The 17,833-nt window shown below is 39.6% G+C and overlaps 1 protein-coding gene across 1 annotated transcript in view; it reads left to right on the forward strand.

Annotated features, from left to right (window-relative positions):
* The first annotated feature begins 214 nt into the window (after window positions 1-214).
* The window catches only part of RAPGEF4 (Rap guanine nucleotide exchange factor 4), a 151,237-nt gene continuing 133,618 nt past the window's right edge, over window positions 215-17,833 (forward strand). Inside the window, 3 exon segments of the mRNA XM_068686715.1 lie at window positions 215-389; window positions 12,760-12,902; window positions 13,977-14,065. Coding sequence (XP_068542816.1) covers window positions 325-389; window positions 12,760-12,902; window positions 13,977-14,065 — 297 coding nt within the window. The 5' untranslated portion in view covers window positions 215-324.

A 17,833-nucleotide genomic window follows, 5' to 3' on the forward strand; every position in this document is an offset into this window, starting at 1 on the left:
ACAACCGGCTCGTGTTCCCCCTCCCAGCCCCGTCAAGGACGCCTCTGGTGAGGCAAGGGCAGGGACCGGCAAGCCGGGCTCTGAGGAGGGGGCGAGGGCACGGCGGCCGCCCCCGCGCCGGAGGGCGCAGCTCCCCCGGGCTGCCCTGAGGCGGTGGCGGGGCCCTGGGCGAGCCCATCGCGGCGGAGGGAGGGAGGGAAGGAGGGAAGGAGGGAGGGAAGGGAGGGAGGACGGACCGAGCGACCGCCGGGCGGGCGGGGGGAGCCGCCGCCGCCGCCGCCGCCGCTGCCAGCCGGGTGCGCGGCGACCCGCTCCCTGTCCAACATGGTGGCCGCGCACACCTCCCATTCCGCCTCCTCCGGCGAGTGGATCGCTTGCCTGGATAAAAGGTATCGGCGCGGTCACAGGCGGCGGAGGGATGCTGCGGGCGGGGGGGGCTGCCCCCTGCGTGCACGGGTGTGTGTATATGTGTGTGTGTGTGTGTGTGTGTGTGTGTGTGTGCGCGCTGGTCCCCCCCCGGCTCCCCCATCGGGTGCCGCCTTACATAAGGAGCGTGCAGGTGGGGAGCGCAGCGCCCGCGGGCAGCCGGGCCGGGGCCGGGGGAGGCAGGATGCGGGGCTGGGGACGCCCCCTGGGGCAGCTGCTCCGCGCCGCTGCCTGGAAAACGCCGCACGTGGAGGAGGAGCGGAGCGGAGACCGGGAGCCGCGGGCCCGGGGATACCGGGCGGGGACCCGCCGTGCCCGCCATGGCGGACCCGCTGCCCGCCGCAGGGTGCCCCCCGCCCCGCGCCTCCCCTCGCTGCCCCTCACCTCACAGCCCCTCACCTCACAGCCCTTCGTCTCCTCGCGGCCCTTCGCCGCCTCAGCGCCTCGCCCGGCAGCCCCCCCGCCTCCCGCAATCGCCTCAGGATCGGGCGGGCAGGGCCGGCCGCAGAGCGCCCCGCGGCGCGGGCAGGTGCGGGGCCGCTGGCCGAGGGGGGGGCAGAAAATGTCCGCCCCGAGGAGGCGGCCGAGGGCTCCCTCAGGGGCGGCCGCCCCGCGGGGCAGGTGCGGGCGGGTGGCAGCGCTGCGAGGGCGGGAGCGTGTGCCCAGAGGAGGTGTGTGCGCTTTAAAAATACCGGCGATGTGTCCGTTTATTTATTTTAAATAAATCCTTCGTAGTGTGTTCTGGAGGTGTAGGGGAATAAAGTGAGTCTCGCGTAGTCTAGGTAGATGGTGGGTGGTTTGCCATGGTACTACCATTAACGCATACTGGATGAGTTCAGAAGTGAAGCTGTTTGATTTTTGAACACTCCATGTCTACTAGTGCCTAGGAACATGTTTAACAAAAATGTAGACCATAGCCACTACACAGTTCAAACACAGCCCTAGGAGAGAAGTGCCTTACGCAAAGGTGTACAGTGTGCTGAGCATCATCAGCCGGCTTCTGGCACCTGGTGCCCAGCTACCGACATCCCTCTGTATGCACAGAACGAAACTTCCTCCTCTCATCACTTCTGCCCTTTCCAGGTAACCTCCTGGTGTTCTCAGGACTGCACCTCCAAGTGTGTTTTTCCTTCATAGTCCAAGCTGCAAGCTGTAAGGAGCTAATGAAACTTTTGGTCTAGACACCTACCACAAACGCTGCCGGCCATCCTCCCTGATCCCCTTCTGTAACACTTAGCATTAAAAAACTGACTTCTTAGAGCTGGAATAATGTGTATAAATGTTGAAAGTACTGTAAATAGGAATACAAACAGAACTAGCCGTAAAAATAAATAAATAAATAAATAAATGAAGAAGCAGAGGGCCTGGTTCTCCATTCTGCAAACTGACGGGCAGGCGTGAAGAAGCAGAGTATGATCTTTTAAATAGTACTTTTAAATAGGTGGTCCCGCCATTTCTCAGGTTGCTTTGATGCAATATATTGAGACATCCAAACTGTAAAATAAAATTCAGGGACACATGCTTAATGGGATGCGTAGCCTTGCTTTGTGAATGATATTATTTGTAAACACAAATGTGGCATTTCATTTAGGAATCTATCTGCTATTTGATGATAGTGAAGGTCCTTTCCAACCTAAATGTTTATATAATATATAAACACACAGTTAATATATTGGCCATTGTTGGAATGGGAATTTCATTTGAGCTGTTCAGATGAAACTTTTTTGTCAGTTTCTGTTAGTTGGTATATGCTCGTAGCACCTGCTTGCTGAGTGGAAAGAATCAGTTCTGGTTGCCCTAAAGGATTATTTATTATTATCCTTCTTTTCCAGAAGGCAGTCTGGATGTGGGAGAAACGTAGGACAGGAGAGATTGCAGGATATTTCCTAGTCTCTTCTGTGCTTTGTTTTGTAATTGTAAGAAATACACTTGGACATTTTGTTCTGTTTTTCCATTTAAAAAATACTGTTAAAACTGTGTTGGAAAAGTACTATAGGTGTCTAAGCACTGTTAGATAAAGCATTTTAAATTAATTTACACCTTTTTACTTCTAGGGTGTATTTCTTTTCTACTGATGGTCAGTCAATTTACTCATTTGAGTTACATGATTTATATGTGTTTAAAGCCTTTTAAAAATCCTACAATATATCTAAACTAGGTGTGGATTCTGTAAAGACAAGATCATTCAATGAGTCAATTCTCTGTAACAAACCCTGTGTTTTTATTGAATAGTTAGGGTAGTTTCAATGTATTTTAGTTAATGAATTTATGGGAAGGAAGCTCTAAAACTGGTATGCTTTACAATTTTAGGAGTATTTCATTATTATATTGTATATACAACATTTATACATTTATAAAGTATTATATATATAGTATACATTATATATATTTTTAGGAATATTTCAGTATGTATTTCAGTATTTTGTATATATTTCATGTACAGTAATGATGTATTTTGTATATGTTCTTCATGTTTCTCCTGAAGTCACTTATTAAACTGTGACTGTTGTTATCTAAAATGAGAGCGTGTATATAACAAATCAAGAAACACCAAAACATTTTAGGAGAAATGTTATTACTGTGTAGGGTACTGTTGGCTAAGTACACTAGGGCTTCAACCGTGCGACTTCCATATGTGGTTATTAACCACGAATACCAAACATCAGCACTTAAAAATAAAATACAGAGGAAGACGTAAAGTCACAAGTGAAAAGGTATGTAAATGCAAGAACAGAAAAGGTCAGAAAATTGTGTTCTGTCAAGAATGCTTTATTTTTGCAGGGGAGAGAGATGATCAATAGTGAGTGACTGTGCATCCTGCTTGTCCCTGGAGATAGAAATAATACTTAAGGAAACCAGTCCTTTTATCTTTAAAGTGAATAGTTGCCTTACCACTGATTTCTTAGGGAGCAGAAGCATGCCTACTGTTTTAGCATTTTCTGTATGTCCAATCTGCACACAATTAAAAGAAGGTTGCTGATTTGTGCAAATGTGAGCAAATTTAGCTTAGGAACAATGTCTAGCCTACTCTAGAAACTTCTGTTTCTTTGACACAGAAGACTGTCTAACCAGGAAATTTCAATGTTTTCATATAGTAATTGTATGCTGGATAAAGTATTTTTTACATAGATATTATTTCTCTAAGTCTGATCACAGTTTTGAATACAACTAAGTATTTTAATTGGATTCAAATGCAAACTTCTAAATGATGAACAGTATTCACAACAGTCAGGGATCCCAGGATTTCACAGCTGCTTCCCTCTGTATTAGACACAACCTTCAGTGCCTTAGCAGACTGGAGGAGCAGATCACAGAGCAAAGCATGTAACCTGGGTAGCCTGTTGTGCTATGAATGTTATGATCCTTGCTCAGCTGTTTATAAATTATTTAAATATGAATGGGTGATTCAAGGCCATATTGTACATACTGAGCTTTTATATCCTTGTCATCCTGGTAGACCTTAGACTTACATTATTTACCTCTAACAAAACCAAAATAACATACAGGCTAATATCTCAGATCTGTACCTTATACCAAGCTCCCATAGATTTGAGTGTAAGTTCAAACTGAACCTAAGTCACAACAACAGATTTGAATCAGGGTTTGTCTAGTAGTTCATTGTAACATATCTTTGAGATTAAGTTATTCTTATATGCTTAGCAATCAATAGGTTTCTTGTAAGTGCACAGATAGGCAAGAAAAAAGAGCTGGTATTCTGAAATAATTGTAAAAGAAATAAGGAAAATTATTTTGCTCAGGTTTTTATTTTGTACAGCTTGTAATTGTCTCAAAGATAGTGGGATGTAGACTTATATTAAGATAATACTGTGAATATTTTAGAAATTCTTTACAGCACTTTTATTTACTTTTAAAGTACATTCTTATAGGATTAAATATAGGATTATATAAAAATACACTGATTGCTATATAATTTAAAATTTGAACCTTGCTTTTTATTTATAACAAATCCATAGAAATAACACAATATTTACTTAGTTTGGATCTGAACAAAATCATGGATGTACACTGCAGCTCCTGTTGGCCAGTGTACTTGGCATTTCCTTTCTGTATGTAGTATGTATTCTGTATGCAAGCATGCCACTGTGTGGGGATGTTTCAGCAGCAAGTACCGGGATGTAGAAACTCAGAGACAGAGCAGGACAGGCATAGTCTAAGTGCTTTCTAGCACTCATGCAAAGAAAGGTGCAATCTTCAGAGTGCGATGAATAATAACAAATTTATCATTCCGCATCATGCAACTCATTTTCTAGTCCAGTGCAAAGGTGCAGCCTTTGATGAATAATAAAAAAGCCCTTTTTCTTTCCACTTCTTCTCAGAGAGACCAGAGTGATTGTTAATACAGTCTGCCATAAGCTTGTCGCTCTCTGTATTTTATTGAATATATGAATTCAAGATAACTCACAGTGAGAGCAGGAATTTTATTTTGAGCAAATTCAGACTGTTTTATTCTCTGCCATCAGAGGCTTAAGCATCTCTAGTATCAGCTTGTATTTGTTAGGTTTGGTTACAGAAGTTATGCACTTGTTCTATGGACGTGTTAAGAGAAAGAAAAAGTGATTGCCCTAACATTAACATGTATAAACATTGTCGTGGCTTATCACTGGTATGTGAGTATGCCATTTGGAACATGATGTATTCAAGTTTAGTTGGTATCCTTGTGAAGTGGCCACATGATTGTTGTGGCACTCTTGCAACTGTGGGTTTTGCCTATTATCAGACCAAAGCTAGAAAATGATCTAGACTGTCATTGCCTGAATTATTTCTGGCACATTGTTAAGATTTTATCTCTAAAATCCTGTATTCTGAGCAAAACATTGTGCAACATTATTTAAGTTGCATGTTATTTAGCCTTGCTTTCGTTTTTTTGTTCTTTGAGTTGAAGGCCCAATTTTTGTCTACAACCACTAGGATTTTTTATGTAGTCCTGCCTGTTGTGTTTACATTGCCAGGGCTATGTGAAGGCTGGATGTGACCTAAATGGAAAAAGCCTGTAGTTTCATGAAGATTCCTATACTTGTGGAGGAGAAAAAGATTAATGACTTCTAAATTTCTAATGCAGAGCCTGGAAATGTAGATTTCAGTGGAAATAGTCAGTGTTCATGGAAAACCTCTCTTTTTTTGTATTGGTAGAAGTTGGAGTGTTGATAAAAATATCCACAAATGGGCTGTTTTTGATGTTTTTACTAGTTTCATAAAGAATTATTTTACAGGTTAAATTTCTTCTGTAACAAAAGCTCATATTCCAGCAGCAGAATAAAAACCCAACAAACCAGTTAATTGAATTTGTGTCTTCAAAGTCAGGTGACCACCAGATATTTATCAAATACAAGTATTTTTCTTATCCATTGTGAAGTCTGTTTTTGTGTGCATTGTCATTCCTATAGCACTTCTTACACCTGTTAGTATTTTCTGCGCTATATTTGGCACGATCACAACTCTTACTATTCCTGCTGCTTTGTAAGTATCCTCAATTAATGTCTCCTGAAATGGCATTCTACTTGATCTTTGAGTTCAGCGGCTGTCAAAATGTATGCATGTCAATGTAAATCTATAAACGCTATTTCATAGTTGTTCTAAGTTTTGAATCTTCATTAGCTGCAACAATGCAGACCTTAAATGAGTAAAGGTGCCTTTAGCATAGTGTATTTGTGGGTGGCAGTGGACAGAGTTTGAATCAAAGTATATCCTAACTTGTGCATATTGCTCAATTATAAATTTCATTTGCAATGCATTCCAGAGTCTGTCTTCATACTAAAGTGCTTTTAATGTCTATTATGAAGCTGCAGTGCTGGTTAATGTAATTTAATCCGTCTCTACTTGTATCAAATGAAATGTTGTTAACTGTCCTGAGCTATGGAAGTTGGAGGATTTATTCGGTAAAGTTTAGTCACACCTTGGTTGCGAAGCTTGCACATATGTAAAAATTTGTAGAAATAAAAGGTGAAAAATTCTTTGCAAAAGTTTTTTTTTTCACTTGAAGGATTTTGTTTTTTTAAGAAGCATATGAAGGTTATTTTTTTTTCTTTCCTATTACAGTTGTATTGTTCAAACAATGTATTTTTAACTTGAAGTAAATCTTTCTGAATATCAGTGCTTAATAAAGACATTGTTTGCCATTCCACTGTTTATACAGATCTAAAACTGACCTGTTGGAAGGATGCATAATTTGTAGAGATGGGTATGTAAAGAAATGAAGCATGCTTGATTGCTGTTTGTCCAACCCTCCGATACTTTATATAAATAGTTTAAAATACTTGTAAAATTCACCAAGTGATCCACGGTAGTGATTACTGGTACCTTCCAGCTCACAGTTTGCCTTTGCATCATTGAATAGATGCTTTGGTTTTAACCCAGAGATGAACCAGTTTTATTTGTCTATTATATACTGTGATACTGTGTTCTGTGCTACCAACAGCCTTGCCAGTGGAAGAAATATATGGCATCTATTCATCCTTCGTGGGCTGTTCATTGTTGTCTGAAATGCAATATTGCCCTTTTAAGAGTTTAAAAGATCAAAGAAGTAAATGGACCTCAGTGTTGTCCCTCATTAGGGGCAAGGCTCTGATTTTTGAATTGATGTTATAGAAACAAACATTAAAATTCTAGAGACATCTTGGCAAAGAAGGTAAAACTAGGTATCTTCTGTTTTTTTCAAGTGTCAAACCAATTATGAGAAACATCTGAAAAACAGATGCGGTAGAAGATAAAGTTATTTTTGTTATTATAAAAGAAGATAAAGTTATTATTGTGAGATAATCGTAGTTAAAAAAAAAAAAAAAAAGAATTCCAACTTGCTCCTTTCTTGTAAATTAACATGTATATTTCTATGTTTAAAAGATTATAAGCTCGTAAGGGTGTAGTTCTGGTGATTTCTGTCTCTTTCATAGCATACGTAAACATCCAAATATTTAATCTTAACACCACCAAATCAGTTTCTCTACACAAGAACAGAAATACTTGCCCAAATCTTATATATGAAGAATTATAGCAATTATCAATGTTTAAACTTTGACCTTGAATAGTTTGCACTTAAAAATATGAAATAATCTTATGACGATACACTTCTGTCAGGTGTTTGTTTGTTTGTTTGTTTTTAAATAATCTGTTACAGAGAGTCAAGCAGACATTGTCAAGAAAATTGTTTTATCTTTATAAAATACATGCCTGAAATGTTGACAACCAAATAAATCAGGGGCAAAATATCCTTTAGAGAAGCCTTATTGACATAACCGAATAGTAATGTGTAACTGGTATTGATGCTGTCACTTGTGTATGCATTGTGATGCTGTATTGAAGAGGCAGGAGACAGAAGATTTGCCTTGTGTGAAAACATTTCTGCCAGATACGACTTTTAATGCAGTGCTTTGAAGAGGCAAATTAGTAATATAAATGGGGAGATGGATAAAGCAGTCAGTGGTTAAACAAAGCATAAAAGCTTTTAGGGTAGTGAAAAGAAACAAAATACTCTTGCTTTTCATCATTTTCTAATCATTTTGTAGCCCTGCTTTGTAACACTGGAAATGCCCCCCTCACTTTGGCAACAGGGAAATGGGATGTCAGCACAGGGCCTTGTATATACACATTTAGGGAAGATCACATTAAGATTGTACGGGTGGGGGGTGGGAAAGTAGGGTCACCTATGTGTTGTCCTTGATATCAGTAGTTACTGAATGTGCAGTTTTCATTTCCAAATCAATTCCATTCCTCACGCATGGTTTTGGCTTGGCATTTGCTATGGCCGTGGAATGCTACCTACTCAACTGCAGTTGCCAGACCCATTAGCAACGGGTGGGTGCTAGGGCAGTCTCTAAAGCTTTCTGGGCTTGCAGCCCACAGGCCTAAGGGAAATGGAGATACAGGATCAGCTGCCCCACAATGGTGCTGAAAAGTCTGGAAAAAGGACAAGAAGCAAGGAAGGTGATGACAAGTGTAACACTTCTGCAATCTGTTCTACATAAAATTCATTTTAAATGGGGTGAGGCAGCCTGGAGAGCATGTGGGGGCCTCACTGGACTGAACCATAGATTTTCTACTGTAAGGATGGCCATACCCTAAAATATTTGTATTCTACCAAACTGGTGACAGAGTATACTTCTGTAACTTGGAGCAGAGATCTCAGGAACAGAGAGATTTAGGAGAGAAGCTTTAGCAGAGACTCCAGTGGTACCTGCTATCTCTCTGAAATGCGTCTTTAAACTTCTCATGCGCACAGATTTTGTTAAAACTCTGCAGCATCAGCAGTGGGGGAACACTTCAGTAGCAAGATAGCGTCGGTGTCACAGAGAAGCACTGTTTTTAGCACACAGGGGCTAAGCGCAGTGGGCTTGCTCTCTGGTGAGCAGGATAGTGATCACAGAGGAGTGACTTTAGGTGCTCTCAAGTAGTCTTTGCAAAAGCTTTTCCAAAGGCTCTTGGTGCCATGGGGGGGGGGGAGTAGGGAGATTCACCTCCTCGAGGCTGATCTTTGTAGCCCGTCTCCCTGCGTTGGGGTGTGATTCCTTTCTGGATTAATACCACCGCCTCCTATCAGGGTGACTACAGTGACATTAAAGCTTGACTAATTCTCTATCTGCCATCAGTAGTACTTTTCCAATTAATAGGTTTTATTATTATTGTCTAAGAAGTATATTACAACATTAGCTGCCTAAATATTTTTCCAAACCATGCTTTAAAAAAAAAAACACACACAGGTTTTCAGGAATTTAATGAAGTAGCTCCTAGTGAGGAAGGAAGCAAACATATGTTGTCCTGTACTGCTGTTGTTCCATGCTAGGCAGCTTGTCCTTAGAAAAAAAAAATTGGCATCATAAATAGATTCATTGATGTTAATTTAATGATGATGACAATAATGACAATTTTATTAAATGATACTCTCTTGAATGTGGTCAAACCTGAATTCTGCAGGCATGTGGAGAAGCAATTAATTGACACGACAGTATTTTATTATTCCCATTGTGTTATCTCACTAAGTGAAACTACCTTTTTGAAACCAGTCTCATTGTTACAGATTATAAGCACTTAATAGAAATGAATTTGAGTACTACAACTACTGTTTCACTGCAATCTGGAGTTTTTACAGAGGCAAAATTCCAGGCCCCAGTAAAGACTAGAGGCTGCCTCAGTTTAGGACACCTAATGTCAGTTAATTCCTTTCTCCTAAACATTGAAGGTAATCTCCCTGGAGCTCTGATCATATTCAAATGCATTTTGTTGTCTGACAGTTCATTTTGATTCTTAATCATGATCTTAACCAAACAGCTAGATCTTAAACTAGGTACTTGTCCATGTGTCTCATTTGAGAGACGTTAACGAGTTGTTATTCTGGGGTACAGTTAGGATTCCTTGGATGTCGTGCTGCTGACTGCTTTTTTATTTTGGAAAACACAGCTGGAGGAGAAGGTACCTTTTCTAAGAATGTTTAATCGTTTCATTAAGTAAAAAACTCTTCCAAATTCTAGCTTAGTCTCCAATTGTACTGGATCAAGATATATGCCCTCCCAGTAAAAATAATTCTGGAAATTTAGATGCACGCAGTAGTATCAAACCCAGTATATTTTGAGGAAAGGCTACTGAAGCAAATGGCTTGCAGTAATGAATAATAACAAATGCTTTAAGGAATGAAACAACTTTCAGATTGCAACTATGCATATTACTTGGAAGTTTGGATTCCTCTTTTTGGCTAGAGCATGCCAGATGAGCCCCCTTTAAATGACCACTTCCTGTACTCCCAAGTGTATGCAACTGATGCAAATAACAAAACACTGTAGCTCAGCTGCTTGCTCAACTTAGCCACTAGGAACACATCACTTTATCTTACTCAATAAATAAGGAGTTTCTCATTGCTGTGCTGATGTTTAAACCCCTGAGAAGTGTGGCTCAGCCACTTGGGAGAATGCCTGTCCTTCCTTGGTGGGGCCATGCAGCGGTTCTGTCAGAAGAAGGAGCTTTTCCTGCAGTTGAGCTACCTGGCACAAGACATTCCTTGCCATGTCAAAGGAAGTGAGCCCTGCTCTCACCTTACTCTGAACCAGAAGGGATCCCCAACTCTTTAAATTCAGCAACTCAGAAAAAAGCCCACACGTTCTATGACTTAAATCCCCCCCAAATCTTGCCCTTTGGACAGGACCAGAAGTGGAAGGCTTTCCTGCACTCACATTTCATGAAGAAAACAGAACAACGTTGATTAAGTTTTTAAAGCCTGATGCCTGTAGTTTGCTAATACTGTTTGCTTTTTCCCTGTCTGACTGCATCAAACAATTGAAAAACACTAAACACTGAGATCCTACACTCAATTTTATGCAAACAAGCTGATGCACTTGTACAGAGTATGCTAAGAGTAACTGTGTGAGCTAAACAATCTCAGAGTTTTTCTAGGAAAAGAGGATGTACTGAGAATACTCCTTCTCTTTCCTTGTTGGGTGTTGCTATTATTTTTAAGAGTCCATAAATTAAGGGAGCTTGTGTTCCAAGTGCTACTGTAGTTTGGGTAGGGATCTTGTATAAATGGATTTTAAATCTCTTTGCAAGCTGCACCTTGTAATCTTCTTAAAAGGGTTTTGACAAGAGAATTATGCTTATTAGTACCTGTCAGCTAGCACGCAGTTTTAAAAAAAAGGTATTGGTGAAAGTCACTGGAGAGATTTCAAAAAGGAGCTGTTGTAGTTGGTTGTGGTGTGAAGTGGTAAGAGCATATCACGGTGATGTAGAAGCAACCGTATACACCAGAGAGTTACTATGCACATCTGCAGTTAACCCACATAAAACCCACTACAAAGGGTGAGTTGGAGTATAAAAGAGGATAGAGATTTAATCCCTCCTAGACTTAATTTAATAAGAAAGTTGAGAGTCAGAGACTCCGTGTGAATAGGATTTGGGATTCTTCTATGAGACAAAGATTTGGATTCCTGAAGTCTTTGATTCCAAAAAGGAGTCATTAAAATTTCCTGTTGGAAGGAGTGCTTACACTGTGGGAGTAACAAGAAGATGATAAAGGTCATATGTATGTTAACTTAGGCTTTGTTCATTGTGCAGATCCTGCCTGATTTCTGTTGATTTAGAAGAACTCATCCACTGCGTAAACAAACATTTGTTTGGCAGTTAAATTAACTAGCAGCCATTTAGTGAGTGACAGGCCCAATGATCACTGACAGTTGTTTATCATTCTGGTACCCTTTATACATAAATGATTTCTGCACCTGATTTCAAGTATGATCTAAGAATGTTCTGTGATGCTTTCTGTGCATCGTGCTAGGTCCAGTATGAAAGATTCTTCTAATGCTGTGTTAGCAGTTGGCTTACCCGCTGACTTACAGTGTTGGGTAATCACTTTTAAAGTATGTGGTATGGAGCTAATTCACTTCCGATTCATAACTATGTAGTAGTTTTCTAAACCTGCTGGTCCACATGCTACCTTGTTGGAGGGAGTTCCACAATTTTATTTTTGTTGAAATCCTCCTTCCCTCCTTCCTTCATTTTTAGGGGTTCCTATCATATGTTTTCAATATTTTGCCTTTTTTTTTCAGTCCAAGAACTTTTTGAGCATGAGAGGTAAAGGAAATGGGACATAAATTTTATGTTGAACTATTCCTTTATTGAATTCAGATATGTTTGCTTTTATTCAGTCCACTACAATACATCAACCTTCTCAATCTTTTTAGATTTTCCTCAACACCGAAGTCTTGTCCTCTTACTTTCTTCAGGATTCATTTATCTGTGTGTGTTTACTTTGTTAGCTTTACCAATCATGAGTTAAGATTCTTGCTTGTATATTTAATTTGTCCAACATTATGAGACAAACTGTTTGAAAGCATAGTCTTATTAAAATTGTCTTTGCACTCACGTTAGTTTGTATCCAGTAAAAAGCAGAAGAGAGGGGTGGATATAGGAAGTACTGGTGATACCTAATGCTTGTAGCCAGGTAGAAAACCTGTGTTTTGGGTACCAGGTTCAAAGATGTCTTGTATGTTTGTGACTCTACTTATCTGTGTTCCCTTACAAACCTAAAACTATGTATCACTCTAAGCTCATTAGGATACAGACTGTACCATCGTATATTCTTTTATAGTTATTCCTATAGCATGACTTTGGTGCTCAGTGGGGGCTTCTGTGCTGAAATGATAATAATCATGCTCAAGGTGGTAACTGACAGTAGGATGTTGTGTAAGTGTTTCATTGTGTATCTGTGAAATGATTTTTAATTGGTTTATATTATGGTGTGACTTCTAATGCCAACATTTATGAGTTTGTAACATGCAGGTGGGAATGTTTCTCTGATGAAGGTGTTGGGAACTGTTGTCCTTTGTTTTCTTGCAGACCTTTGGAACGTTCCAGTGAAGATGTAGATATAATATTCACACGACTGAAAGAAGTGAAGGCTTTTGAGAAATTTCATCCAAACCTTCTCCAGCAGATATGTCTCTGTGGATATTACGAAAATCTGGAAAAAGGAATCACATGTAAGAGAGCATCATGTGGTGATCTATTTTATGTAGATAAAGTTGCAATTTGGTTTGGGATTGTCTCCAGGAGATTGTTGAGAGAGCACAATCAGTGGAATGGCTGTAAAAACGTTTACAGTCTTAGTCATGAGGGAAGGCAGGACTAAATTGCTGCTTGTTCTACAAACATGATATGTGGTGAATCTATGGTAACAAGGCACACATTATTGGATTTAGAACTCTGCCACTGTTTTGTTGAAAGATTAGAAGCAGTCATTGCACTTATGCCTCATTCTTCCCCTATAAATGTATTATTGATCTCCTCTGTAGATAATTTGTGATGTCAGAGGCAGAAGCGTATCAGTGAGGCATATCACTAAGTATGTATGGTTTGCAGTCACTCTGGATAACAAAACACATCTGCAGAGCTGCATAGTGCTGTGGGGTGCAACAGTTCTGTGCCTGCTGTCAGCTCGCATGCCAGATGAAGCTGTGGTGATTCTGTAATGAGAATGTGTGAGTTCAGAGTTGTACCAGGGGAATAGCTGACAGACCTGTTGTAACTGATGTTTGATAAAGCCTCTGAGACCCCTCAGGTAAATCTGATGCACTTCAGGTACACAGCAATGGGGTTTGCTTAGAATAGTGGGAATTCTGGTACTCTGTAATCACACTGTTGGAACAGCTGAACGTCAAACAGCTATACTTGTTTCTCAACCAGAACTTACTGATGGCAGTGGGAGCTGTATCTGCATTCAAAGATTATAAATTGCAAAGGTAACTTGTTTATCATTCAGAAAGTCTTTGTGTGTGCGTGTTTGTTCATTAACTAAATGGCAGTTAAAGAGAAGCAAACTGAGAAGGAGTGAAGCAGTTCTGTGTGCTTTCACTGGTTCATTAGTCTCTTGTTGGTTTACTAAAATGTGTACTTTCCAGTGTCACTTGGAACTACTATTGGACAAGTAAGTAGTTTGATAAGGCATGTTCTATACACCCAGCAGTGACTAAAGTAGTACAGTAATATATGGGAAAATGTTTAATGTTGCTAAACTTAAAGAGATAGCTCTTATTTACAATATTTCATCTTTCCAGTATTTCGTCAGGGTGATATTGGAACAAACTGGTATGCTGTTCTGACAGGATCCCTCGATGTGAAGGTTTCTGATACAAGCAACCACCAGGTAAAATAAATTGTTCATTAAAACCATCTTGTTAGTAGTGCAACGAAAGCTTAGAACTTATGTCAAGGTAGATAACAATGAGATGTATTGTACAGATCATTTTGTTTTTTCACCTGTCCTGTAGCCTCAGCTATCCTTTGTTTATGGAGGCAAATCATGCCATTGATATCAAGAAAACTGAAATGTGGTGCTCTCAGAGAAGGTGTGAATGTGAAACGTGAATATGAAACAGAGCTCATAGTCTTTTCTCATAGTGCTGTATGAAGTTATGCTAAAGATCTGAGAATTGTTGATTGATTCCCTGGAAACATTTGAATTCAGTCCTGGTTCTGAGAGTTCAAACCAAACCCACCAACAGTGCAGTCTGATAACAGCATACTGCAGTCTCTGCTGAAAGAGGGGGAAGGTATGATAGTGATAACAGAGTACTGACACGGCTGCTGTGTTAGAGCTGGAGGTAATACCTATTTGGTGTAAAGAAATAGAGGAACAAGTAATATACCAAATAATTGCAAGTGATTACTCAATATCTTGGCACTCCTGGATTTACAGAATTTTGATTTTTTGAATTTTTGAGAGTTTTGAATAAATACGAATAAAAGGATGAGATGTCACAATTTGGGACATGACAGGGCTTTTATGAGACCCTTTCCTGTGCAATTTAAAGCAATCAGGAATATTTTCTGGTGTTTGCCAAAAGATGGCGCTGCACCGTTACGGACTTATTCTCTTCATTGAATTAGAAATAAATGTATCCACATAAGCTTTCTGACTGTGGAAGTTAAGAATCTGTTTTGAGTGGTGATTTGTTCCATTAGCTGGAGGTTTGAACAGTTCAGCCTCTTGAGAAATGTAAATATTTTTTCTGCTCATTCAGGTTCACTGCATTTTCCTGCTAATGGGAAACTACAGATCTCCAGTTCGCGTAGTTCTAGTTACAGAAATTATATTGTACAGTAATTCCTAAACCTTGTGTTTCCTTTGCACAGGAACAGTGCACTGAATTCTTACCACTGTCTAGTTGCCATAGGATACAGCCTCAGTGCTGGAAGGATAGCAGCTTGTGCATTTACCATAATAGTGCTGGAGAGGGAAGAATTGGTGGGTGGGGACACTGAAATACTGTCTGAGCACAGTATTTTCTCTGGTTTTGCCCCAGTTTGGTGTTTGTACCATGCCTTTTCTCTTGTTCCTTGCTCTCCTGCTCCTTGTCCTGACTTTAGCTCCTGGGTATCGTGTTCCAGTCTTGCCTTAGCTTCGTCATTGGGATGGTGCTAGCCATTCTTGAGTGTTGGGATAGAAACTTAGTAAAATTCAAATCTGTTTTACTTCCACCATTATTTCTCCAGGATGGTCACAGTCTCTCAGCTGGCAACTGTTAGCCAGATTTCAACAACAGCTTTTCCTTTGTTGCACCTGTTCATCATACTGGCCTGCAGCCAGAGAGGTAACTGGGACCCTCCAGGGATTCCCTGATTTAATGTCCAGAACCAACAAACTATGCTGCACCCTTAGTCCACAGGTTTGGCTCTTGTCCTTTCACAGTCATAGCAGATAATCTTTCCAAGAACCTCGGCTTTGTTACTTAAGGATTTGCTGAGTATTGAAAGCTGTCTGTATTCCAGGCATCTATGGGACTCAAACTGCATTCTTCTGTTTCCCAGATGGATGGAAATGTTGCCTTCCTGAACCCCAAAAGCCAAGCCATATTCTTGACCCATGGTGTTTGCTTTCATTTAAAAACACTCTGACCCAGAAACAAGGTCTTATATAGAGCCCAAGAAGTTAGGTGTTTTCCTTAGTGGATGTCTTGTTCACAACAAAACGTCATTGTTCAAGGCCAGCCTCCACTTACTGTTTAATGTATATCTTGCTCTGTCTTCAAACTTGTCTGCTTTTGTTCCTTGCTACTAAATTTTTTTTGGATTTTCTTCAGTTCTTGTACCAGTCTTACTTTATTTTTCTGCTCCTCTTGGAGTTAGAGAAGTTTGCCTGAGCATACAAGTTTAGAAGTTCGTAGTCTCATGTAAAATTGGAGAAGGAATATGCGGTATCTTCTAGTGAAGGAGAAGCTAACTATTGTATTTAAATTCCTATTGGTTAAGAAGTGTTTAGACATGACTAATAATTTTTTAATACTTACATGTAAAGGAGGTTGTAGTTGATGACCTCTTAAGTTTTCTTGCAGCTTGAATTATCCTGTGATTGTATGATGATGAGTATAGTGTTAATGTAAATATGGTAAATCAATTATATCGATTAAAAATATATTATTAGTCCCTCTTTTGCTATGTGTTTGGCTGGCTACCTAATGAATTTGCATTTCAGTGAGCCTGGGAATAAATGTATTATGTGGCAGCTACTATATACTAATTATTTATACAGTCACATTTGGAGCTTGGTTGCTTTCTTCCACTGAAAGTACAGTAAAGTGTTGTGTATTTCGTGCTTACTAAGAGTCTTGATGGCCTGGGCTCCTGCAGAGGCATACAGTTACATGTCTTGCACTGGAAATTAGATCTAAATGTGCTGATGGATCAAGACTTCAATGCAGCTAGTGAAGTATAAATTCATAAAAATTCTTGCTACACATTAGCTTAGTCATGCAGATACCTGTGATTATTTCCAGGAAATGTTAGTAATACTGATGAAGCCCAAGTTGAAAATTCATATAAACAGAAATGTAAACATTACCTATGATTTTCTGTTACAATAGGAGGGACTATTCCGTGTAATGTTTAAAATGTAACGGTAAACATGCATATTTAGGGTCTCATAGATAAATTGTCACTTTCATCTTGGTTTGGAAAACCCCTTTTTGACTGATCGCAAACCTGTATTATGTCACAAGAGGGCAGTGTTAGAATATATAACAAACTGAGTGCAGGCACTGTTTAATACTGAAATGGCTAGTTTGAAAATCATATTGAACTATTTACTATATAACTATTTTAAAGAATTTGACCAGACCTATTAGTGTTATTTTTGTTTCACTGAGGCAGTAAAATATTCTAGCTGCTGATGATCATGGGAGTAATTTCATTTGCCATTAACACGGGACAGCACAATTACAATACAGAGATCTGACAGGATTACCCATCCTGACTGGAGGCTGGTCTGCTTTCTGTACAAGTTATTTATGAATTTTCAGGCTGTTAAACGGTCAAGAAAAGACTGAAGAGGACATGGGCTAGTGGTTTTCTGTTTATTGTTTTTATTTTTTTTCCAAAGTAGTGTCATAATAGGAAATGCAGAGGTAAGTGTAATGAACTGTTTGGTCTTGCCTCAAGATGTTTGTAAAAAATACCCTGATGAATATCCTACTTAAAAGTTACATAAGGATTTAGTTAGTACCCTTCAAAATAAACAGATTTAGCAGCCTATTTCTGTTTAGAAAGAGGTTTTTACCCTCCGTTATGGACAGATTCTGAATTTATTTTTTATTTGGCAATGTTATCTACCCATTTTTACAACCAAGATACATAGTAATAGAAGTTCCTTTTTGAGATAGTTTGGTGTTGTCTTAAAAATACTGTCAACTGCCTCATCTGTGTTTAGTTTTTGGATTCTATTTTGAAAATGAACGGGTTCTGACAGATGAGTGTTGGTAATGTCTCAGTATGAAGCTGGGAATAAATGCATAACAAAAGTATCAGTATGACATCTTTGCCAGATTCTGCAGCATCGTGTTTCACTATATTAGATTCAGAGCCTTTTACCCCTGATGATTAAGATTTATGTTCCAGTCTGATAAAATGGGAAGGAATG

Source organism: Anas acuta, chromosome 6, assembly GCF_963932015.1.
Source record: "Anas acuta chromosome 6, bAnaAcu1.1, whole genome shotgun sequence".
Classification (NCBI taxonomy): domain Eukaryota; kingdom Metazoa; phylum Chordata; class Aves; order Anseriformes; family Anatidae; genus Anas; species Anas acuta.